We start from the raw sequence: 22,259 nt of genomic DNA, 5'->3' as shown, positions 1-22,259 counted from the left end.
AGTCTCTCCTGGGAAGCCCTGGCTTCCTTCCCTCTGCCAGCCCTCATGGGAGTGCCCAGCACCACCACAGCGCAGAGGGGACGCGAGGTGCCTGCAGCTCCAGCCATTTCTCCTCCAGGGGAGGAGACCAGAGGTAGAGGGAAAGCAGGCAGCTCCCGTGCTCACTGCAACAAGGAGGACGCATGAGCAAGTGCAGACCCCGGGGACTCAGCCCTGACCGACAACGTTGATATCTGCCAGGTATATGGAGATAAAAATGAAGGCATGTCGTGTGCACGTATGTGTGTAGAGGTGTGCGTGTGTGTGCATGTGTGCACCTGTGTGTAATTCTGAAGGAAAGTATGTGACTTGGAAATCATGTTACAATCCAGGGACTCACTCTTCCTTATTAGCTTTTATTTTTACTCTTTTTTTATTTGAATAAAAATTGCAGTTTTTGTTTTTTACGAAAGGAAAGGTCACACGGCATTGTTCCTCAGCCTGCTGGCGGCCTGCGGCTCCCCCAGCTGCAGCGTCACTAAGGCAGTGCGGTGGGCTGGCCCTGAGCTGCAGGTGCACACGCTTGCCCGGGAGGTTGACAGTGGGACGTTTCTTGCCATGTTTTTGGCCCCAGCATGAGCTGATCGCATCAGCCACCTCCGCGGATGAGACAAAGCCACCTTGCAGGGATTCCCATGGGCTTCTGAGGAGCCCTGGCCGTGGCCCACATTGAGGATAAGAGGATTGCAGCTGAGGGCTTCTCTGCAGAGGGTGCGCCTATGCCTGCCTCACTGCAGCCAGATGCCCAGATGCCTGGGCCTCTTGATGTGCAGTCCCACCCTTTGCTGACCCCCAGGGAGACTACAAACCCAGACTGGCCAGACGGCTGCCTGGGCAGCAGAGTGGGGTGTTGCTGGTCCAGGCAGCACCGAGAGAGAGCCCGGGGAGGGCAGCAGGGGGTCGACCCCACTGAGGAGAGAGTATTTGCCCAGATTCAGGGACCTGAAACCCCAAGACTGCCCACAACAGAGGGCCCAGATGAAGAGTCCATAGAGACATCTGCCCAGAGGGCACCGAGCCATGTGCAGCAGCACCAGGCAGGCAAGAATGGCCCTGGATGCCTTCCTTCATCCCAGCTCAGCCCTGCAGAGCCAGAGGCCGAGGCTGGCCACAGGGAGCAGGGCTGCTCTGCAGGCAGGTAGGCATGAGACACATGCACCGCCACTGTCAGACACTGCAGCCCCACGGGGACGGAGCCACCGAAGCTCATCGCATGTGGAGCTGTGACCGTCATGGGGCCACACACACTGAGCCCCTGAGGGGAGGCTGGTGCTGCCTGGGTGGGGAGCAAACAGGCTGGGGCAGGCAGTATCCGAGCTCCAGAACTGGGCGGGGCCCCCCGTGGTGTCTCTGTGGGATCACTGACTCAGCATTCGTGATGTATTTTCTCCATGGGACACAAAGCTTTAGAAGTTTTTAAAAATAAAGTGACAATAGGCCGGGCACTGTGTCTCACGCCTGTAATCCCAACACTTTGGGAGGCCGAGGCCGGTAAATCACAAGCTCGGGAGATCGAGACCATCCTGGCTAACACGGTGAAACCCCGTCTCTACTAAAAAATACAAAAAATTAGCTGGGCATGGCAGCGGGCGCCTGTAGTCCCAGCTACTTGGGAGGCAAAGGCAGAAGAATGGCATGAACCTGGGAGGCAAAGCTTGCAGTGAGCTGAGATTGCACCACGGCACTCTAGCCTGGACGACAGAGCAAGACTCTGTCTCAAAAAAAATAAATAAAAAATAAAGTGACAATAGGGCTTTCGAATGCCTTGTATGAATGCATGGGGTGAGTGTGAGTTTCATCGAGGGGTGAAAACACCACTCAACTGACCCAAGAGATGGCAGAAGCCAAAAACGAAGCTGCTTTTGTGGTTTTATCCCAACAGGTTGCCTGTGCAGTGGAACCACTGCTGATCTTACAGATAAATATATAATCTGCAACAGGCTTGCCAGAGTTAACCAAAAGAAAACTGCATAACATCCCATTAAATCTGAATTTCAGAAAAATGATGAATCATTTTTTAGGTCAAGTATGTCCCAAACACTGCGTGGGATAGACTTACACTAAAAAATGATTCCTTATTTATCTGCAATTCAAATTCATCGGGATGTCCTGTATTGTGTCTGGCAACCCAGCCCTAAGACAGGCAGAGGGTCTTGCTGGTGGGCCTGGGGGGCCACGGGGCTCCTCTCCGGCACCAGGAGCCAGGCTCCCCTCCACCGCTGCAACCACTCACAGCCCCTCCAAGCCCCCTGATCCCAGTAAAGCCAGGACGAGATTGCTCACCTGTCCAGGGCCATAGGAATGCAAGGCAGGTTAAAATGGGTTTAAAAAATTAGAAATGGAGTCTTTCATGTTCCAGAGTGTATGAAGTGGGATTGATAGCCATTACCTAATCGATGTGTAACATTCTAGAAAACAAAACAGGAGGCCGAGGCGGGCGGATAATCTGAGGTCAGGAGTTCGAGACCAGCCTGGCCAACATGGTGAAACCCCATCTCTTACTAAAAATACAAAAACCCAGCACTTTGGGATGCTGAGGCGGGTAGATCACGAGGTCAGGAGATCAAGACCATCCTGGCTAACACGGTGAAACCCTATCTGTACTAAAAGTACAAAAAATTAGCCAGGTGTGGTGGCAGGCACCTGTAGTCCCAGCTACTAGGGAGGCTGAGGCAGGAAAATTGCTTGAACCTGGGAGGCGGAGGTTACAGTGAGCTGATATTGTGCCACTGCACTTCAGCCTGGGTGACAGAGAGAGATCAGTCTCGAAAAGAAAAGAAAGAGAAAGGAAGGGAGGGAGGGAAAGAAGGAAAGAAGGAAGGAAGGGAGGAAGGAAGGAAGGAAAGAAAGAAAGGAAGGAAAAGAAAGAAAAGAAAGAAGGAAAAAAGAAAGGAACGAAAGAAAGAGAAAGAAAAGAGAGAGAGAAGGAAAGAAAGAAAGAAAAAGAAAGAAAGAAGAGAAAGAAAGAGAAGGAAGGGAGGAAGGAAGGAAGGAGAAAGAGTGGACAGGGAAATCTGTCCGGCAGGCCGCTTCCCACGGGCCTCCTCCTGGGCCTGCCTGCGCCTGCTCAGGTGCACATGGATGGGCAGTTTTATGACAAAAAGCACTGGACGCCCCACAGCTCCTCCTGAACATCCCAGGTCTCAGAAGTGTCAGACGCTCAGAGCCAGGACAGGAGCCGGGAGGTTTATTCTGCAGTCCAGGTTTGCTTCCCGAGAACAGTCTGCAGGTGCATGAGGCACCTTGACAGGACATGTGAAAGTCTCCACAAAACCAGGCGATGTGGAGTTCTATTGGGATCTGTGGGAAGACGTGCTCCTAACCCAGGGTGTTGCCGACGTGGGATCTATGGGAAGACGTGCTCCTCACCCAGGGTTTGGCCAACTTGGGATCTATGGGAAGACGTGCTCCTCACCCAGGGTGTGGCCGACTTGGGATCTATGGGAAGACGTGCTTCTCACCCAGGGTGTGGCCGACTTGGGATCTATGGGAAGATGTGCTCCTCACCCAGGGTGTGGCTGACGTAGGGTCTATGTGAAGACGTGCTCCTCACCCAGGGTGTGGCTGACGTGGGATCTGTGGGAAGACGTGCTCCTCACCCAGGGGCGTGGCCTATCTTCCCTCCAGAAGCTCTAAAACCACATAGAAGGGAGTTGGGTCCCCATTTTGGCTGCAGCCAGCAAATCTCCAAAATTGTGGATTGCCAGGGTCCTCTTCTCCCCAACAGGAAGAGGACGACCTGGCAGCCTGAGGACTGTGAGGGCATAGGCCCTGCCCACCGCAGTGCTGACTCTCAGGCAGCTGTCTCTGTCACTTCTGGGAGAGAGGCTGAGACCCACCAGTCCAGACTACAGAGGATCCATCTCTTCCACTCCCTGCAGGACGTGACACCCCCAAGTGGGACCTTCCCAAGCCACCCTGTCTCCATCAATCACATCATCAGCCACTTGCCGCGGCCCCTCTCACCAAATTAGAGTAGACAGGGCTTCTTTCTACCACCAGCTCTGCCCCAAGGCTCACGGGGACATCCTACCATCTTCTTTCCCCGTGACCACATGTGGCAGGGTCAGGCTCCTTCTCCCACTGGTGCAACAGTGGCCGGGGCTCAAAGGAAGTTCTTTCCTAAGAGGAGCTCAGAGGCCCTCTCTGGAAAGGAGTCCTCAGGCCGCCCATCACCACTGCTTCCCTGAGGCTTGGATGCACTCCCTCTGAGCCCACTGCTGAGGCCATGGAACCCAGGCCAGCACCGCCGGCCCTCAGGAGGGAGTGTGTCCTGGAGGCAGTTGCAACAGAACTCACTTCTTGCAGTTAAAACACACAAAGCACTTGGGGAACCTTCGGTGTTCAAAGTGCAGTTGGAAATGCCAGGTGCCTTGTGGGTGGGGCCGAGCCGTATGACAGGGTGGGCCATGAGTGTTTTCCCGGGCTACGGCTTTAGGACTCCAGTGCTGCTGCTACTGGGAACACAGAGAGGGGTTGCAGCAAGGAGCTCTGTCCCTGTGCACAAGGCCCGTGGCCTGAAGTGTCCCCTGGGAGATGAGACGGACCAGCCCCGGTGGGAAGGAGGGGTCAGAGAGCAAACGGTCCCGGCTTTGCCCGCCAAGAGCAGCTGAGGTGCTTCCGGGGCTCAGGGTCAAGACAGAAAACATTTTCAGCCCCCCAGCTAGGGGTGGGAACTTTGCACCAGCTGCCGTCAGCTGGACACCCTGAGATAAGGAGACCCCAAGATGCACTGAGACCCCCAGACTCCACACCCACTCCCCTCCTCCCAACAGCCCAACGGAGCCTGCGCCTGGCAGATGTGGACCACGGCACCCCGGAGTGCAGGGGAGCGTGGTGCCCCAGTGTGCAGAGGACCACGGCGCCGCAGGGTGCAGGGGACCACGCGTCGTGCAGGCCACCAGCACAGGGCCCGGGCACCCTGGAAGGCAGGAGCCTGCACAGAGGGACCTGGGGGGGCCGAGGTCCAGCCCTCCCTAGTGGGGCCCGGGGCTGCGGCCAGGGTTCACCAACCCCTGACCTGGCCACAGTGCACCTCCTGCTGAGGAACGTGGCTCTGGGAAGCCAATGGCTAAGGTCTTGGGAGGCCCAAGCCAAGTCTCTGCCCCTGACCACACGGTTGGTTGCTCACCAGTGCGGGAGGCTCTCTAAGAGTTTGTAGATTTTTGGCTTACTCCCTCTGGAGAGCATCTTATGTCTTCTCAATGAGATGGAGCAAAAGACGTGAAATATGCAGTCGGGGGCTCACGGCACCAGGGTGTGCGTCTGGCGGCTCAGGCCGACGCAGGCTTTCTCTTTCTTGGGCCGCAAGGAGATGGCATGATGGGGACCTGGGTGGAGGGAACCACGTGTCCCCTTGCTAGCAGACCCCAGGCTGGCACCACGGAGGCAGGCGGCCCCCACCGAGCCCTGTGGGTCCTTTTCCTCCACGTGGACTCTGGGGTGTCACCTAGGAAACCAGACACATCCCTGACTTGGACGAGGAGCCGGAGCCCCCGGAGATGCCCTTCATGTCGTCCGGCATCTGACCGTCCGAGCGCCATACGTTCAGCTCGCCGAAGATGCCCGTCTCGATCATCTCCTCCTGCCAGGGGATGGGGCAGTTGCCAGTGGCGAATTCCTGACAGAATTCTGTATCTGTTTTGTCAAAGGCCACCCCTTTGACGGTGGAAAAGGCACCCACGTCCTGAATATCCTTCGCGTAGACAGTTTTGGAGTCTGGGATGAAAGGGGGCATCAGCATCCCTGTGGGAGACAGAAAACACAGACGCCAGGCTCCTCGTGGTGGGAAGGAAGCGCCGTTTAGCCAAAAAGCCCCCTCCCCCATGGCTCCGAGATGCACAAAGGCCTGGGGCCGCTCTTCCTTAGGGAAGTGTTGCGGGGACTGACAGAGAAAGCCCAGTGTGCCCACAAGGCCCCTGGGTTCCCTTGAGACCACACAGCTGGGGCTTGAGTGGGGCCGGAAGAAGCCTGATATCCCAGGGCCCATTTTGGAGCCTTCTTGTGAAAGGGCCTGGTGCTCACGTCTGCCTTGTTGGGAGCCTCCCCTAGGGTCTCGTCATGAAGCGGCCTCCTCCCCGAACACCCCTTCTCCTGGGGCCCCGTCCCCACCAGGGCCTCCCCTGCGCACTCTGCAGACCCCAGACCCCAGGCACTCAAGCACAAGCTCCAGTGAACTTGGCAGCTTCCTTCCAAGCCAGCGTCCCTCCCTGACGCACCGGCCCCCGATGGCCAGGCACAGCCGGTCAGACATCACTCTCCTCTCAGTGCACCGACCCTGACCCGGCTGGCCCCCGCTGGCCCCCAGACGGCCTCTGCGACAGCCTCAGGACCACCTCCCAGCGCCAGTAACACTGCACAGCTGCCATGTGGCTCCTCCTCAGCCTCACTTTGACCTCAGCACTTCTGGGCTCTAACCCTTCTGTGTCTCAGACTTCCTTACAGGGCGGGCGGGGTCCCCTCCTCATCCTGTGACCAATTGGAGCCCCCTTGGATTCCCTGACCACAGCCATCCTTGCCTCGCTGGGCCTGCCCAGGGCACCTGTCTGGCAGTCACTGCTGTGACCCTAACATACGAAAGTGACTTCTCGTTTGGGGGATCTCCTGCTCCCTGGTCACCTGTGGCCCTGTCCTAAGTTAGTCACACTGCACGTGGCCTGACCCTTCCACCTGACCACAGGGTCCTAGAGGGTATGGCTGTGTCTCAGATGCACAAGTGCATGAACACATGCACACACATGCACACACACACATGCACACACACGTATGCACACACATACACACACACACGCACACACACATGCACGCGCATAGTATCTTCCACATCCACTTGACAAGCAAGTGCTGGTGGGTGGATGACTTTCTCCCCAGCAGACAGCCTGAGCCGCCGGCCTCCATTTGATCTTGGGCTCCCTCCAGCACCAGGGGACGTGGCGGATGGTTTGGGTCTCGAGGCCCCAGTGCAGCCAGTGTGTTTCCTGCCTCCCATCGCACCCAGAGCCCTCTGGCCCGATGCCGGCTCCATCGGCTTGTCCTGGGGCTGGGAGGATGAGTGGAGGACTGCGGGCCTTGCTGGGGGCAGAGGGAGAGCCTTGGTGGTCTCAGGCACTCCTCCCTGCCGACTCTCACAGGCTGGACCGGGCGGACACCCGAGGGCCACACAGCACAGACCCCCACCCTCCCCGGGGCTGAGGCGTCCAACAGTACCAGCCTCCAGCTGCCTCCAGTTAAGGTCCTTGAAGAGGGGGTGGGCGCGGAGCTTGTCGCAGGTCTCATCTCTGAACCCCAGGCGCTTCTCTGGGTCCTTCTCCAGCAGCGCCTCGCAGAAGTCCTTGCTGGCCTGGCTGAACTTGTCGGGGTACTTCACGGGCTCTGAGATGATCCGGTGCTTCAGCTCCTTGTTCTCCACCTGTGGGGACACGCGTTGCCTTAGCCCTGCCAGACCCGCCTCTCTTGGGTGGTCAGACCAGACCACAGCTCCTCCCACAAGAGCCACCGCTCACCCACGCGGGTGGAAGACCCGTGAGGCCTTGTGCCCCTCCCCAGCACAGCAGCGTTTGAGGCTCCAGTCTCAGGAATGGAATCCTAAAGGCAAAGCTCCCAGGAGCCACAGGTGGGTGCCGTGCATTTTGGGGACTCTGGCTGACCCACTCCCAGCACAGCCGCACCCACCGAGGAATAAGGAGAGATAGGAAACTGACGGCCAGCGCAGGCCCAGCTGAGGAGCAGCCTCCATTTTCACTCCGCCACGGTGGACGGAAGCCTTGGTGGCTCTGTTGTCTTCAGGAGCGCTGCCAAGGTCTCTCTTCCCCACCAGAGGCCCCACCGGTGGGTACAGTGTGAAGGGTGCTGCTCAGTCCCCAAGGCCCCCGGATCAGGCCACTGACGCTCCTCCCATGGGTTGCCCTGGCAGCCCACGCCTGCGCCACGTCCCACAGACACAGAGTGACCGCAGGCGTGCTAGTGGTCCTGGGACGACTCTGCTCTGAAACCTGTCCTGGCAGGACAGGTCACATGTCCAGGGAAGTCAGAAGGGAGAGGGGTGAGCATGGCCCAGGTGGCATCAAGGGGGTGATGGGTGGCCAGAGAAGAGCTGCACCTCAAGGCAGCCCGATGCGACTCTGAGACGGCGGCCTTCTGGCTCCGTGCGGCCACTCCCTCGGTCCAACGAGAGGTAGCCCCAGCCCTGAGTTCTGAGTCAGCCTCACAGGGGAAAAGCCAGCTTTGCTCCACTTGTCTTGAATAAGGACTGGCACCTCCCAATGTTATCCCTATTTGCAGTTCTGGTGGCCTAGGATCCGGGGCAGCCCAGGGGGGCACTCAGGGGAGACCCAGCAGCCCCACTAGGTGTCCACACTCCGGGACATTCAGAGCAGCTGCTGGGCCCACCATGGGCTGTGGGTTCTTGGCGTCTGGGAAGAAGGGGAGCTTGCTCTTCTGCAACAGCGAGGGATAAGACCGTCCAGGGAGGGGGAGCCGACTCTGTGTCCCCCAGAGCCCCAGCGTCGCCAGTCCCCAGGGGATGAAGCTCCACCCCAAACCACAAAAGGTGGTTTGTTCCGCCGCCCAGGGTCTGGGGCAACAGTGGGATAAGTCGCCCTCCCTCCTCCGGCCTGCACCAGAGGGACCGAACCCTGCAGGGCCCTCAGAGGCTGAGTGGTGGCGTGCTCTCTGGTGGGAGGGTCTGCTTGCTCTGGGGCACAGGGTGACTTGGAATCCCTCAGCCCCTCCACCTGCAGGCCTCAGGGGCTGGGGGCGTCACCCATCCAGACAGAACAGCACAGCCCAGGAGCGAGACCCCAGGACGTGAATCTGTGCCCTCCCCACCCCAGGGCCCACAGAACAACTCCCAGGTCTGCCTCAGTAATGACCCCATCGCTGCCCCGTCCCCATTGAGAGCCAGGGTGCCAAGGTGGCTGCAGAGACACCTGCTGGCCGCCTCCTACCTTCTCTCCACGGGCTCGGAAGGGTCCTCTGGCCGCAATCATCTCATACAGGGTGACCCCCAGGGCAAAGTAGTCCACGGAGAAGTCGTACTCCTCACCCTGCAGGAGCTCAGGGGCCATGAAACCTGCCAGCAAGGGACATTGCAGGTTCAGAAGTGGTCACCTCCACGGTGGGCACGCGCTCCGGGAATCGCAGGACTGATGCTCTGGGGATGCATCTCCCCGGGGCCTCAGCACTCTCCACATTTGGGGCCAGAAAATCCTTTGTGGAGGGGCTGCCCTGTGTGTTACCGGATGACAAGCAGCACCCCAGACTCTGCCTATGGGGTGACAGCAGCACCCTCAGGCTGTGACAACAAAAAATGACAACCAAAAATGCCCCATGCCCACTCTAGTGCTGGGCACAGGGCGGGACTTGTTGACTGTAGCTGCACTGAGGCAGTCTTCCTGGACTCTTTTACTGGGGAGAATCCAACATCATTATCTTTTAAATTTTCCTCTCGAGCTGGTCAGATCATGCCAAGGCGGGTCTTCCACATTCTGGGAACCACGTTGGAGAGGAGGCCTGGGGAGCCTCAATCATCGGTCACTCTCCTCTTCCTCAGCTGCCAGCCTGTTCTCCAGTTGTCTGGTGACCCATGAGTGCTATGGCTGTGTCCTCTCCAGAGAGGCGGTCCCAGTCTTCTGCCAAGAAGGCCCTTAACCACAGGACTGTGTCAGGATGGAGGGACCAGTCTGGGTGCAGCTGCGGGGACTGGGGGACTGTGTCGGGATGGAGGGGCGGGTCTGGGCTCAGTCGTGGCGACTGCGTTGGGATGGAGGGACGGGTCTGGGTGCAGCCGCGGGGACTGTGTCAGGATGGAGGGACGGGTCTGGGCTCAGCCTCGAGGACTGTCTCAGGATGGAGGGGCGGGTGTGGGTGCAGCCGTGGGGACTGTCTCCGGATGGAGGGGCGGGTCTGGGCTCAGCCGTGGGGACTGTCTCGGGATGGAGGGTCGGGTCTGGGCTCAGCCACGGCAACTGTCTCGGGATGAAGGGGTGGGTCTGGGCACAGCCGCAGGGACTGTCTCAGATGGAGGGACGGGTCTGGGTGCAGCCGCGGGGACTGTGTCAGGATGGAGGGGCAGGTCTGGGCACAGCTGCAGGGACTGTCTCCGGATGGAGGGATGGGGTCTGGGCTCAGCCGTGGGGACTGCGTCAGGATGGAGGGATGGGTCTGGGTGCAGCCACGGGGGCTGCCTCGGGATGGAGGGGTGGGTCTGGGCACAGCTACAGGGACTGTCTCAGATGGAGGGACGGGTCTGGGCGCAGCTGTGGGGACCGTCACAGGACAGAGGGCGGAGGGGCAGCTCTGTGTGCAGCTGCTCTCACGCAGTCATTCATCTGCCAAGGCCACCTTTGCACGGACACCAGGCGCAGGGCACTGACAGTTCTGTGCAGCTTGAGGGCTCTGGCAGCAGCTTAGCATTCTGCTTCCTTGTGTCAGCTGCCGGCTCCCCTCACCCATCATCAGTCTTCCAGCTGCCATGACGCTGCCACTCACACTCTCCTTTGAGCACGTGGGTTTGTACTTTTAGCAAGATCCCTTCACTGCCCCTATCCCGGGACTTCAGGAGGGAAAGCAGATCACATGTGTGTCCAGCCATCAACTTTGTCCACGCGAGTATCTGAGTGGCTGCTTCCCAACACTTTACTAAATTCACAACACACTTTCCACTCCACACTCGGTGCTCTGGCTCCGCCAGTGGATCAGGGAGCGATGGAGCCGGCAGCCTCGCTCGCACGTCTGTTGGTGTCTTGCTGACGTCAAGAAAGATCTCTAGGCTCAGCACTTTCACACTCACAAACACCCCTGCTCTAGGTTCGTGCCTGGAAGCCACGCCAGGCTCACATATGTCTAGTTTGCTGAAGCTGAGTCCTCTGCCTGGTCCCACAGTCTCAGCTCGAGTCCTCAGCACCCTAAAAGGCGCCTCCCCTCACCGCGGCCTGACTCTGAGGCAGCCAAGCACCTCTCGAGCCCTTCCCAACTGCTCCTCACAGAGAAGACGGAATCCAGTGTGGGCTGCAGCCTCCAAGGCACCCCCACGCTGCTCAGGCTGGCATGGGGTGCTCTCCTCTCCTCCCACCCCTGGCTGAGGCTTGCCCACCTGCCTGGCCTTGTCCACCTTTTGTGGCTCCCTGCAGACCCCACCAGCTGGGCTGCGCCCTCCCCGGCCCTTCTGCCCTCTCCAGGGCATCCCTTCTTCTTCATAGGGATGAGGTTCAAGGCCACAGCCACACACTGAGGCTTCCCTCTCCTTGTGAGCAAGCTTCCCCTCCAGGGTGGAAACCGCAGATCCCACCTGCCTCAGCTCAGGCACTTCCGTGGTCCAGCCCTGTGCCTGTTCCGCAGAGTCGGGGCGTCTCTGAGTGATGACCACAGACCCTCCGGGCCCCGCTGCAATGCTGCCATGGCGATGAGCACAGCACTTGCTCCAGCCTGCCCTGAGTGCCAGGCACAGCAGTCCACTATACGCCATGAGCTGGCCATGGGTACTCCTCATCACCATGGGTACTCATCGCCATGGGTACTCCTCATCGCCATGGGTACTCCTCATCGCCATGGGTACTCATCGCCATGGGTGATCCTCATTGCCATGGGTACTCCTCACCATGGGTACTCCTCATCACCATGGGTACTCATCGCCATGGGTACTCATCGCCATGGGTACTCCTCATCGCCATGGGTACTCCTCATCGCCATGGGTACTCATTGCCATGGGTGCTCCTCATCGCCATGGGTACTCCTCATCGCCATGGGTACTCATCGTCATGGGTACTCCTCATCAACATGGGTACTCATCGCCATGGGTACTCCTCATCGCCATGGGTACGCCTCATCACCATGGGTCCTCATCGCCATGGGTACTCCTCATCGCCATGGGTACTCATGATGGGGATGTGCAGCAACTTGTCCAAGGCCACAGTCCACACCCCACAGTCCACAGCCCACAGGCCATGGTCCACAGCCCACAGTCCACAGCCCACAGACCACAGGCCACAGATCACAGACCACAGTCCACACCTCAAAGCCCACAGCCCACACCCTACAGCCCACAGTCCACAACCCACAACCCAGTCCACAGACCGTGGGCTGCCTCCCTGAGTGCTCTGCCCTCTTGTCTCCAGTGGCCGCAGCCATGAGCTCTGGGACCTCCCTCCAGATGGCTGCATGCTCACCAAGCAGGATCCTTGGCAGACGTCTGCACTGGTTAGTCAGATTCCAGGAGAAGTTCAGACACCTGCCTGGCCCCCAAGCCAGCTCTGTGTGGCACATGGGGCCTGTGTGAGTTATGTCAACTCCCCAGCTGCTACCCAAGTGAGGCCAGCCCAGCACACAGTGGCAGATAGGCCCGTTGGAAGACCCATGACGGATGTCCTGGGACCAGGCAGAGGGGCCGCAGGCTGGGGCATGGGGGCTGCTGGGGCTGGTCAGTTTTGACACTTCTGAGTCAAGGTCCTTCCTGGTCCTTCACCGTGCCTCAGGGCCAGGCTGATGTGGCCACAGAATCCTTTTTCCCCAAAAGAGTTGCAGGAACCCTGCTTCACAGAACCACAGGCCCTGAATATGCCCTACTGGTCCGGGGTTACACTGACCTCAGAATTCTGCCCAGACTCCGGGGAGGAACTGCTCACACGATCACAGCCTCTAGACCCACCCAGAGCCTTCTCAGTTCCCAGGCCGGGCACAAGCAAGGCCCACCAGACCGCAGGCTCCTGTCAGTTCCTGGGCCAAGGAGCCCCCCAGCCCTCCTGGCCTGACCCCCATGATGCAGCCCAGACGGCGCACCTGTTTGTGCCCCAGGCCTCCTGAGGGACCTGCAGCCACGCAGCAGCCAGTAAATATTGACAGAAAGCGTGAGGGAGCCAGCTCTATCTGCTCTGTTCACAAATTCTCCCGCCCCTGAACTCAAACTGAGGACCGCGCATGACCGGCCCCGCCCTGTGCACGCCCCTGGGCCCCGCCCCGAACTCAAACTAAGGACCGCGCATCATCGGCCCCGCCCTGTGCACGCCCCTGGGCCCCGCCCCTGAGCTCAAACTGAGGATCGCGCATGACCAGCCCCGCCCTGTGCACGCCCCTTGATCCCGCCCCTGAGCTCAAACTAGGACCGCGCATGACCAGCCCCGCCCTGTGCACGCCCCTGGATCCCGCCACTGAACTCAAACTAGGACCGCGCATGACCTGCCCCGCCCTGTGCACGCCCCCGGATCCCGCCCCTGAACTCAAACTAGGACCGCGCATGACCGGCCCCGCCCTGTGCACGCCCCTGGATCCCGCCCCTGAACTCAAACTAGGACCGCGCATGACCGGCCTCGCCCTGTGCACGCCCCTGGATCCCGCCACTGAACTCAAACTAGGACCGCGCATGACCGGCCCCGCCCTGTGCACGCCCCTGGGCCGGCACTGCACCGGCAAGGGGGAGTCCCCGAACAGGCTCCCGATGGCTGTGGCGTCTCTAGCTGCGTGGGGGGCTGCGTGGGGGGCTGCGTGGGAGGGTGCGAGGGTGCCAGGAAGAAGGATGCGGACCCTGCGGCTTTGCTGAACTGACACCGGCCTCCCAGCCTGCATCCTGACGTCAGCATCTCCAGGTCACTGTGCAGGGGTCACAGCCTGAGCCCAGCCCTGCTATGTGCACCTGGGGCTCCGAGGAACGGGCGACGGCGAAGGCATGAGGCCCCCTGGCGGCCAGTCGGGCCCTCACACTCGGCCTGGAAGCTGGGCCCTTTCCATCCGTGAGGTTAACTCTTCAAGTCCTGGCCTCGGAGTCCACCTGGATCTTCCCGAAATGCGTGAGGGGGCTTCCACCCACGCGCTTACACCCAGGCTTGGCAAGGGTCCCAAAGACTCGAGGGCCGCAGCGCCAACCATTTCTACAGACCCAGAAAGAGGCTTGGATCATCTCACGAAAAGCAGGTGCCACCCGAGGCTTCCTTGAGCCGTGGGATCCCCCAGGATGAACTGCCTTCCAGAAAGTTTTGAGACCTTCGACCACTGGCCCTGAGCACTCAGTGGCTACGGAATCCCACATCCAGATTGCAACCCAGCCATGAGGGGTGTGGGCACAGAACTGCCCTTCTTCAGAACTTTGGGGAAACAGTCCTTAGCCCCCACCCCGAGATGCACCTTCCCCTAAGCTGGGGAAGCATCCAGCTGGAGCGAGGATGTCCCCACCGTGGCCACGGCACAAATACGCCCAGTGCCTAAGCACCAGCATGGGAGGACCCAAAACACCCCCGGGCACAAACCCCATCAGGCGACAGCACTGCCTCCCCACAGCCAAAACAACCCCAGGGAAGCGACATTCTCTGGAAATCCCACCAGAAGTGAGCCCGACACGCGGACCCTCAAGACTGCGGAGGAGAGAGGAGAAGAACTCAAATTCACGGTGTGGCTGCTGTACACAGGCGCCGGGCACGTGGCGTGTGAGGTCTCCTCAGCAAGCCTGTGCACCGAGTGCTATCAGGAGGCTCGGAGGTTAAGTAAAGCACACAGGCCACACGCCAGCAGGTGCTGGGCCCGGAACACGGACCCCGCTCTGCTTGACTGTGGGGTCTCCTCTCCTCCGCAGGTGCTGCGAGCCTCCCTGCCTGGGGGGAGGTGAGAGGAGATGAGTGAGACGGGATGGGGCAGGTAGTAGGATGCACCGTGCATGTGCACTTACACACAGGCACACGGACACACGTGTGTGCACAGAGACGCAGGCATACACATACAGGCACATGGACACACATGTGTGCACAGAGACCCGGGCATGCATACACAGGCACACATGCACACAGACACAGGCACACAGATACACATGTGTGCACAAAGATGCAGGCATGCACATACAGACACGTGTGCACAGAGACGCAGGCAGGCACACAGGCACACGTGTGTGCACAGAGACGCAGGCATGCACACACAAGCACACATGCACACACAGGCACACTGTAAAAGGAAAAAATCTTGAGACCCAAAATCACTAAACTAAAGGGAAAAGTCAGGCTGGGAACTGCTTATGGCAAACCTGCCTCCCATTGTATTCAAAGTCCCCTCAGTGAGCCCTCTGCTCACTGAGATAAATGCTTATCTGATTGCCTCCTCTGGAGAGACTCATCAGAAACTCAAAAGAATGTAACCATTTGTCTCTTATCTTCCTATGACCTGGAAGCCCCCTCCCGCCTTTCCAGACCGAACCAGTGTTCATCTTACATATGCTGACTGATGTCTCATGGCTCCCTAAAATGTGTAAAACTAAACTGTGCCACAACCACATGTCGTCAGGACCTCCTGAGGCTGCCACGGACTCGCATCCTCAACCTCAGCAAAATAAACTTTCTAAATTAACTGGTACCTGCCTCAGATATCTGGGTTCACAACACTCACATACACATAAATGCACAACCACACAGACACCCTCAGACACAGGCACACACAGAAGCCCATGTGCACACAGACACACCTATATACACAAACTCACATGTATGTGCAAGTGCACACAGGCACACATATGTACACAGGGACGCACGCATGCACAGAGCCTCCCCAGCTGCACTCAGACCCTTACCTGGGGTCCCTGCGTAGCCCTTGGTCTTGCTCTGTCCATCCAGCAGCTCCACGGCCAGCCCAAGGTCAGAGATCCGGACATTGCCTGAGAGGCAGACATAGCGGAGTCACCCCTGGCTGCACAGGACAAGCGCCGGCGAGCCCAGAGCCACCTTCACACAAACATGTACACACACACCACACCCACACCACACACATCACACCACACACCACACACCACACATCACACCACACAACATGGACACCACACATACACAGATCACACCACACACACACTACACACCACACAGATCACACCACACACAAACCACAGACACTACACAGATCACACCACACACCCACACCATACCACACACAGACCCACCACCACACCATATGTACCATACCACACATAGACCACACACAGACCATACCATACATACCACACCACACACACACATATCACAGACACACACACACCACACACAGACATACCAGGCAGCCATGAGGCCCCAGCACCCAGAAGCCTCCCCTCTCTAGCCAGACTCACACAGACACACACACTCCACCACCACACCATAAACATACACACACACCCCCCACACACACACCCCATGACCACACCACAAACATACACACATACCAAACAGCCATAAGGACCACCCAGTGCCCAGGATCCTCCCCTCCCCAGCCAAACTCACAGACACACCACACACAACCCACATGGTCTCAGACACACCACACTCACTGCATACTCACATACCACACACACACCACACCACAAACACACACACCACATTCCACATACCACACACACAGCACATGCCAACAACCAAAGACTACATACACACCTCACACAAACACACACACACCACACAATTTACCACACATACCACGTACCACACCATACAGATACCACAAACATACACATGCCACACACAATAGCACACATAGCACATTCCACATACCACACACAATACAATATATACCACACCAGATACCACACATACCACACATAATACCACACATACCACGTACCACACCAACAAATACCACACATACCACATACAATACCAGACATACCACATACCACACCATACAGATACCACACCATACAGGTACCACACACCACACATACACGTACCAAGTGACCACGAGGCCCCAGCACCCCAGTCAGACTTACACACACCGCACACACCAGACACACCATACAATCACACACCACACACACACTGCACACACACACACACCATATGCCACACACACACCCCCCACAAACCACATACGCGCACGCAGCACACACCGTGCACACGACTGGCTCCCTGGCTGACGGTGGAGGGCGCAGGGTGTAGGGATGAGGGCCGGCCGTGCTACAGCTGAGCGTGGGTGTTGCCCACCGAGAGCCTCCCACCTCAGCTCTCTCCCCGCCCCTCGCGCACTCTCTCAGGGCCCTGGCGCGTGTCTCGCACTTGGCTGACCTGCCGGTGTCGGGAGCCTAAACCCTCATGTTTATTTCTCAGAAGAATCCCTGTGTGATGCCCCATTCAGGCAGAAGGAAGGTGGGGACTGGGCGTAACAGACTCGCCGTTCCCAGCCAGTTCTGCACCGCAGACCCCTGCACTCACTCCTGTGACTCCTGGTGCCTGATGACACCCCTGCCGTCCACGCAGCCGTCAGCCCTCGTGAACCCCCACCGTCCACGCAGCCATCAACCCTCGTGAGGTTGTGCAGAGACCTCCAAGGAAGCTGCGCCCCACCCTCCTCGTAGCCCTCATCCCTCCCAGCCGAGGGCACCTCCTACCATCATTGTCCAGCAGCACATTCTCTGGCTTGAGGTCACGGTAGACAATCCGCCGCTGGTGCAGGTGCTCCAGGCCGCAGATGATCTGTGCCGTGTAGAAGACGGCGCGCGGCTCCGGGAAGCCAGGGTTCTCCTCATTCACGTTGTAGATGTGGTACCTGGGGGCAGACACGCGGGAGCCATGCACCCCGGGTTTAATGGGGAGTAAAATCATGGAAAGACAGAGCTGGGGCCTCAGAACCATGTCTCTCGGCCAGTGTTCTGGTCGTTTTGAGGCCTGGCCCCCCGACGTCCCTGCAGAGGAGACCCCAAGGCCATGGTGGCTGGCAGGGTTAGCAGCTCAGGGACCCTGAACCCCAACTGCTAACGGGGAGAAAGTGATGTCCACGTGCGTCTCCTGTCTGCCTGCTTCCCGGTGCTGGCTGCAGGTGCTGGAAAACAGCCCAGACCGTCTCAGGAAGGGGCCAGGCTGAGGCTGAGGCGGGATGGAGCTCCGCAGGCCCCGAGTTCATCAGACTCATGAAGGATTTGCAGTAAGGTGTTTCTTCTCAGCCTCTTTCCTCCCCCATAAAACATCATTTCTTATGTTTTCCATGGACAGGTTTTGCAGAGAAGCAAAACCTAACAAATAAAAGAAATGATTTAAACAAGAAATAATTTAAACGAGGTGGCACCAGGAGTATCATCACAGGAAACAGGAGAGGAGGCCCTGGAGCCAGGCGGACCACAAGGCGGCTGGAGCCACCAGGCCCTCCCTGGGCACCCCTGTGACTGAGCTTCCCAGCACCCCCTCCCCTCCTCCTGGGCACCCCTGTGTCTGTGCTTCCCAGCACCCCCTCCCCTCCTCCTGGACACCCCAGTGTCTGTGCTTCCCAGCGCCCCCTCCCCTCCGCCTGGGCACCCCTGTGTCTGTGCTTCCCAGCGCCCCCTCCCCTCCGCCTGGGCACCCCTGTGTCTGTGCTTCCCAGCGCCCCCTCCCCTCCGCCTGGGCACCCCTGTGTCTGTGTTTCCCAGTGCCCCCTCCACATGGTATCTTAGTCTGGACTCACATTCCTCATCTGAAAAATGGGGCCACCAGCCTCACCTGGAGGAATTTCCTTGGAAATTAAAAGCAGGTGAGAATGGGGCATGGTGCTGCCAACCACAGCCATGGCCCCTGCCCACGCTAACCTTACGGGCATCAGACACTCCAGGTATTTCACACGTGCTGTCTTAATCTCCCAATAATCTTTGGACTTAGGTATTATCTCTCCCCATTTTACAGACCAGGAAACAGAACCACACAGTGGCTAAGTGGCCCACCTACCAAGCGAGCCTGTGATCTGATCTCCAACACGGGCCTGGGGCCTGTCTCAGCGGCAGATCCGGGGCAGGACTTTGTGGAGGCAGCGCCACCTCCTCTCTGCCGGGGGACAGCAAGATCATGGCCCCCAGCTGGACTGATCTTTTCTCCAGCTCTGGGGTCAGCCCTAGGAGTGGGCGCTGGTGAAGTTCGTCTTCATTTACCCTCCTGGTGCAAGGCCCTCAGCCCTGCAGAGGCCCCCCCGACTGCATCACACGTCCCCCACAGCACCACATGCCTCCCACACCCACACCAGGGCCACACACAGGACGTGCCCCGATTGTCAGGTTGGGCGCCTCCCAGGCTCCTGCACCGATGTGGGTCCAGGGTGCATTGTTTCAGGAACCGCCTGCCGACAGCGAGAAGCGGACTGTGATGGGTGCAAGGCTTCCCTCGAGGGCAGGCCTGGGGCCACCGTGGCTCTGCCCGCGGAAAGGAGCCCCGTTGGGCCCTGGAAACCCTGACCCAGTGGGACAGCGGGGCCCCCTCGTGCCCTCTGGCCCAGCCCTTACCTGATGTCGCCTCCGTTCATGATGGTCATCACCAGACAGAGGTCGGCTTTGGTTTCAAACGCGTAGGCCAGAGACACGATGAACCTGCTGTGTACTTTCATCAGAATCTTCTTCTCCACCATAGCACCCTGAAAAGTGACACGCTGAGTACGCGCTGGCTTTGAATAGGAAAGGGACTGGGTGCATCGCAGAGGCCGTGTGCACCCGGCCACACCCACTGCACACACAGCCACAGAACAGTCGAAAACATGCTTCAAATGCGCCTTTCACAAAGCAATTGCAAATGACTTCAAAACATGCCTGCACCGCCATTTCAGAAAACCAGACATGTGAATTCCTTCACATACAGGGGACTTCCGGTCTTCTGGGCCAGCCTCTGGCAAGGGGAGGCTCAAGCCCCAAGGCTGAGCAACATGAGTGAGGACCCCACCAGCCCCGCCTGCCTAGCAATCCTGCAGCCACAGCCCTCTCTCCTGTCCAGGCCCCTGTGGGCTGGGCTCCCAGACCAGCACCTCCCAAACCACCTCACCACTCTGCTTCGTTTTGTCTTTATTTTAAAACCTCACAATGCTCCATTGAACGAGTTTGTAAGTGTCTGGATAAGGACAGCACATCCCTCTTTGAAGAGGGAATTCCTGATGTCGGAGGCCCCTTTCTGCACTTACATGGGGAGGTGTTCAGTTGATCTCAGTATGGAGTTCAGTTTGGTGACGGAAGTCAGGAAAAGAGGCTGATTGTTGGGTTAAATTTACAGTTAGATGTGAATGGCACGGTGTGGGAATTAGATGTCAAGAAAACTAATTTTTAAAAATTACAGCACAACCACGCAGCATAGTTACTTGCCCCGAGTTCCACGGCGAGAACACGCAGATGTTCCAGGGCCTCCGCCCAGCGCCGTGAGCACCTGGTATTTCACCTTCACTAAGGGTTGAGGTTCCGCAGAGCCAGGGTGCGCAGTGGCTGCTGCTTAACCCTAAGAGCTTCGTGTGCCCTCAACACAGCTGCGCGGTGGGAGAGGGGCCAGGAGCCACGTGGAGCCAAAGTGCAGGGGGCTGGCTCAGGAGATCACGTCCACACCCGGTGCAGCCGCTGCCTCTCACCCTTAAGACCTGTAAGCAGCTTCTGCTGATCCTGCCCCAGATGCACAGTCTGACGCCAGTGGGCAGAGCGGATGAAACTTAGAGCAGCCTGCGTGCCCGTCGCTCACTCCCACCCCCGAGGACAGCGCACTCAGGGGAACAGTTCCTGCACCCGGCGTCACGCCAGGCTCCGCCTCACAGAAACTGTCATCAGAGCGAGGCTGCCTCCGTCCTGCCTCAGTTCCTCCCGCATTTGCTGCCATCAGAGGAGCCAGGGCCCTGGAAAGTCTTCCACAGTCGTGGCAAAGAATCCGGAGACCCTGCCCCTCTTTAGCCTCCCCTGAGAGGTCCTCTTTCCCCCACACTTGAGGCTAGTCTGTGGTTGGTGAAAAACTGACGAGCGAACGTAGCACGTCCCCACCCAAAAATGTGGAGGTCACTCTCCGAGGAGGGACTTCTGCACACGGACTGAAACTGCTCATAAACGCACGGCTGCGGGGCGCCCACGTGGCGAGGCTGGCATGCATGCTCCCTTAGGCACCAGCTGTTAAGGGCCCTGGAGCCGACAGTGACCTGGGGGCCCTCTGTACCCTGCTGCCCCATCCCTGCACCCTGCCGCCCCATCCCTGCTGGCCGGGCCGCGCTGCTCACCTGGTAGCCCTTCCTCTTCTTCAGCCGCTTCTTGTTCAGCTTCTTGCAGGCATACAGCTTGCCGGTCGCCTTCATCTGGCAGGCCGACACCTCCCCGAAGCCCCCTTTCCCCAGGACCCTGAAGTCCAGGAACCAGTCTTCCCCCATGGGCTGGGCTTCCAGCCACTTCCACTGCAGGAACCTCAGGAAGTACAGGCTGCCCAGGTACTCCTGGAAGGGGGCTTGGCCCAGGTGTGCCAGGGTGGCCTGCAGCAGGGGCTGGAAGAGCCCGTCCTGGATCTCCACAGGCCCCTCCTTAAACTTCGCCACCGTCCCCTCATCCAGGAAGCTGCAGAAGAGTTTGGCCTGGGGGTCCAGGTACTGGGCCAGGATGGTCTGGGCCTTCTGTGGCTGGAGGTCATTGTCTGCCGTGTCATAGTCCTCAATGTCTTTCCAGAGCTCCAGGGCCGGCACGTGCTTCTCTGCCGATTGCAGGAACTGCTGAAAGAGCTTCTTGCCGATGGGCTGCTCCAAGCACACACTCTCAAACTCCAGGCTGAGGCTGTCGCGGAGGGACTCACACTTGGACAGCGGGGGCAGCTTGAGCTTGGCCAGGTACTTCTTGTCCCGGGAGGGTTGGGAGCTGCCGCTGTCAAAGCTGCCTCGGGCGGCGATGAAGGCAGAGTTGGCCACCACGGTCTCCAAAGACCCGAAATCCATCCCGGAGCTTCCTGCCTGCTTCAGGCGTGAGGGCCCATCAGCCGAGGCCAAGCCGGCGGCACTCACAGCCAGAGCAGGCCTGACTGCTGCCCTTGGCCTGTGGCCCGTCCCTGCCCTTGCTGGACGAGAGAGACGCCCTGGCCGTGTCGAGGGTGCCTGGGGACCACTGGGAAGCCCTTGGGAGCCTGGGGCTGACACAGCACCAGGCTAAATCCCAGCTGGGGTCATGGAGGACGCTTAGGAGTGGCAAGAAGGTGCTAGAAAAAGACAATCCCCTGAGCTGCTTGGAATCCGATTAGATCATTCTGCCTGGCCCCTTCCTCCAAGGGGCCGCCTCACTTTTCCCCGAGAAGGACAAACAACCCCCAGGCTTCTGGGGCCCCTGGCTGGAGAGGCACTCAAAGCTCTGTTCTGAGCTGCTCCATCCACCCCCTGGCTTCAGCAGCCAGGCTCAAGCCTGCTGTTTCCTTGGGATGTGGGCCTGACGGAGAGGATGGTGCCAGAAGAAACCGTAATTTACAAAGGCTGTTTTTCCCTACTATATTTCATTTTTATTTTTAAGAAAATAGCAAATGAGAAGAAAACCACCTGATAATAGGAATTTAGAGAGGAAAAAAAGC

The 22,259-nt window shown here is 58.8% G+C and overlaps 1 protein-coding gene across 1 annotated transcript; it reads right to left on the bottom strand.

Moving 5' to 3' along the window:
* Positions 1–1,750: 1,750 nt before the first annotated feature.
* GRK1 (G protein-coupled receptor kinase 1) lies at positions 1,751–21,667 on the bottom strand. The gene is made up of 7 exons (XM_024231026.3): positions 20,941–21,667; positions 19,211–19,338; positions 17,357–17,514; positions 15,578–15,661; positions 8,985–9,109; positions 7,246–7,447; positions 1,751–5,784 (listed from the first exon to the last, which is right to left on the bottom strand). Exons 1-7 carry the CDS (start codon positions 21,637–21,639, stop codon positions 5,489–5,491), a joined length of 1,692 nt encoding a protein of 563 aa, XP_024086794.1. The 5' UTR covers positions 21,640–21,667; the 3' UTR covers positions 1,751–5,488.
* Positions 21,668–22,259: the final 592 nt, after the last annotated feature.

The sequence above is a fragment of the Pongo abelii genome, chromosome 14 (genome assembly GCF_028885655.2).
Source record: "Pongo abelii isolate AG06213 chromosome 14, NHGRI_mPonAbe1-v2.0_pri, whole genome shotgun sequence".
NCBI classification, from domain to species: Eukaryota; Metazoa; Chordata; class Mammalia; order Primates; family Hominidae; genus Pongo; species Pongo abelii.
The sequence above is the reverse complement of the archived record's forward strand: the minus strand, read 5'-3'. Positions and strand labels throughout refer to the sequence as shown.

What these genes read in the sequence shown, in the direction of transcription:
- GRK1 (XM_024231026.3), bottom strand. Translation starts at nt 21,639, where the DNA reads ATGGATTTCGGGTCTTTGGAGACCGTGGTGGCCAACTCTGCCTTCATC. An exon ending in AGAAGAGGAAGGGCTACCAG is followed by an intron (nt 19,339 to 20,940) that starts GTGAGCAGCGCG and finishes GTCACTTTTCAG; the next exon opens with GGTGCTATGGTGGAGAAGAA. An exon ending in GGGCTACGCAGGGACCCCAG is followed by an intron (nt 9,110 to 15,577) that starts GTAAGGGTCTGA and finishes CCTTGCTGGCAG; the next exon opens with GTTTCATGGCCCCTGAGCTC.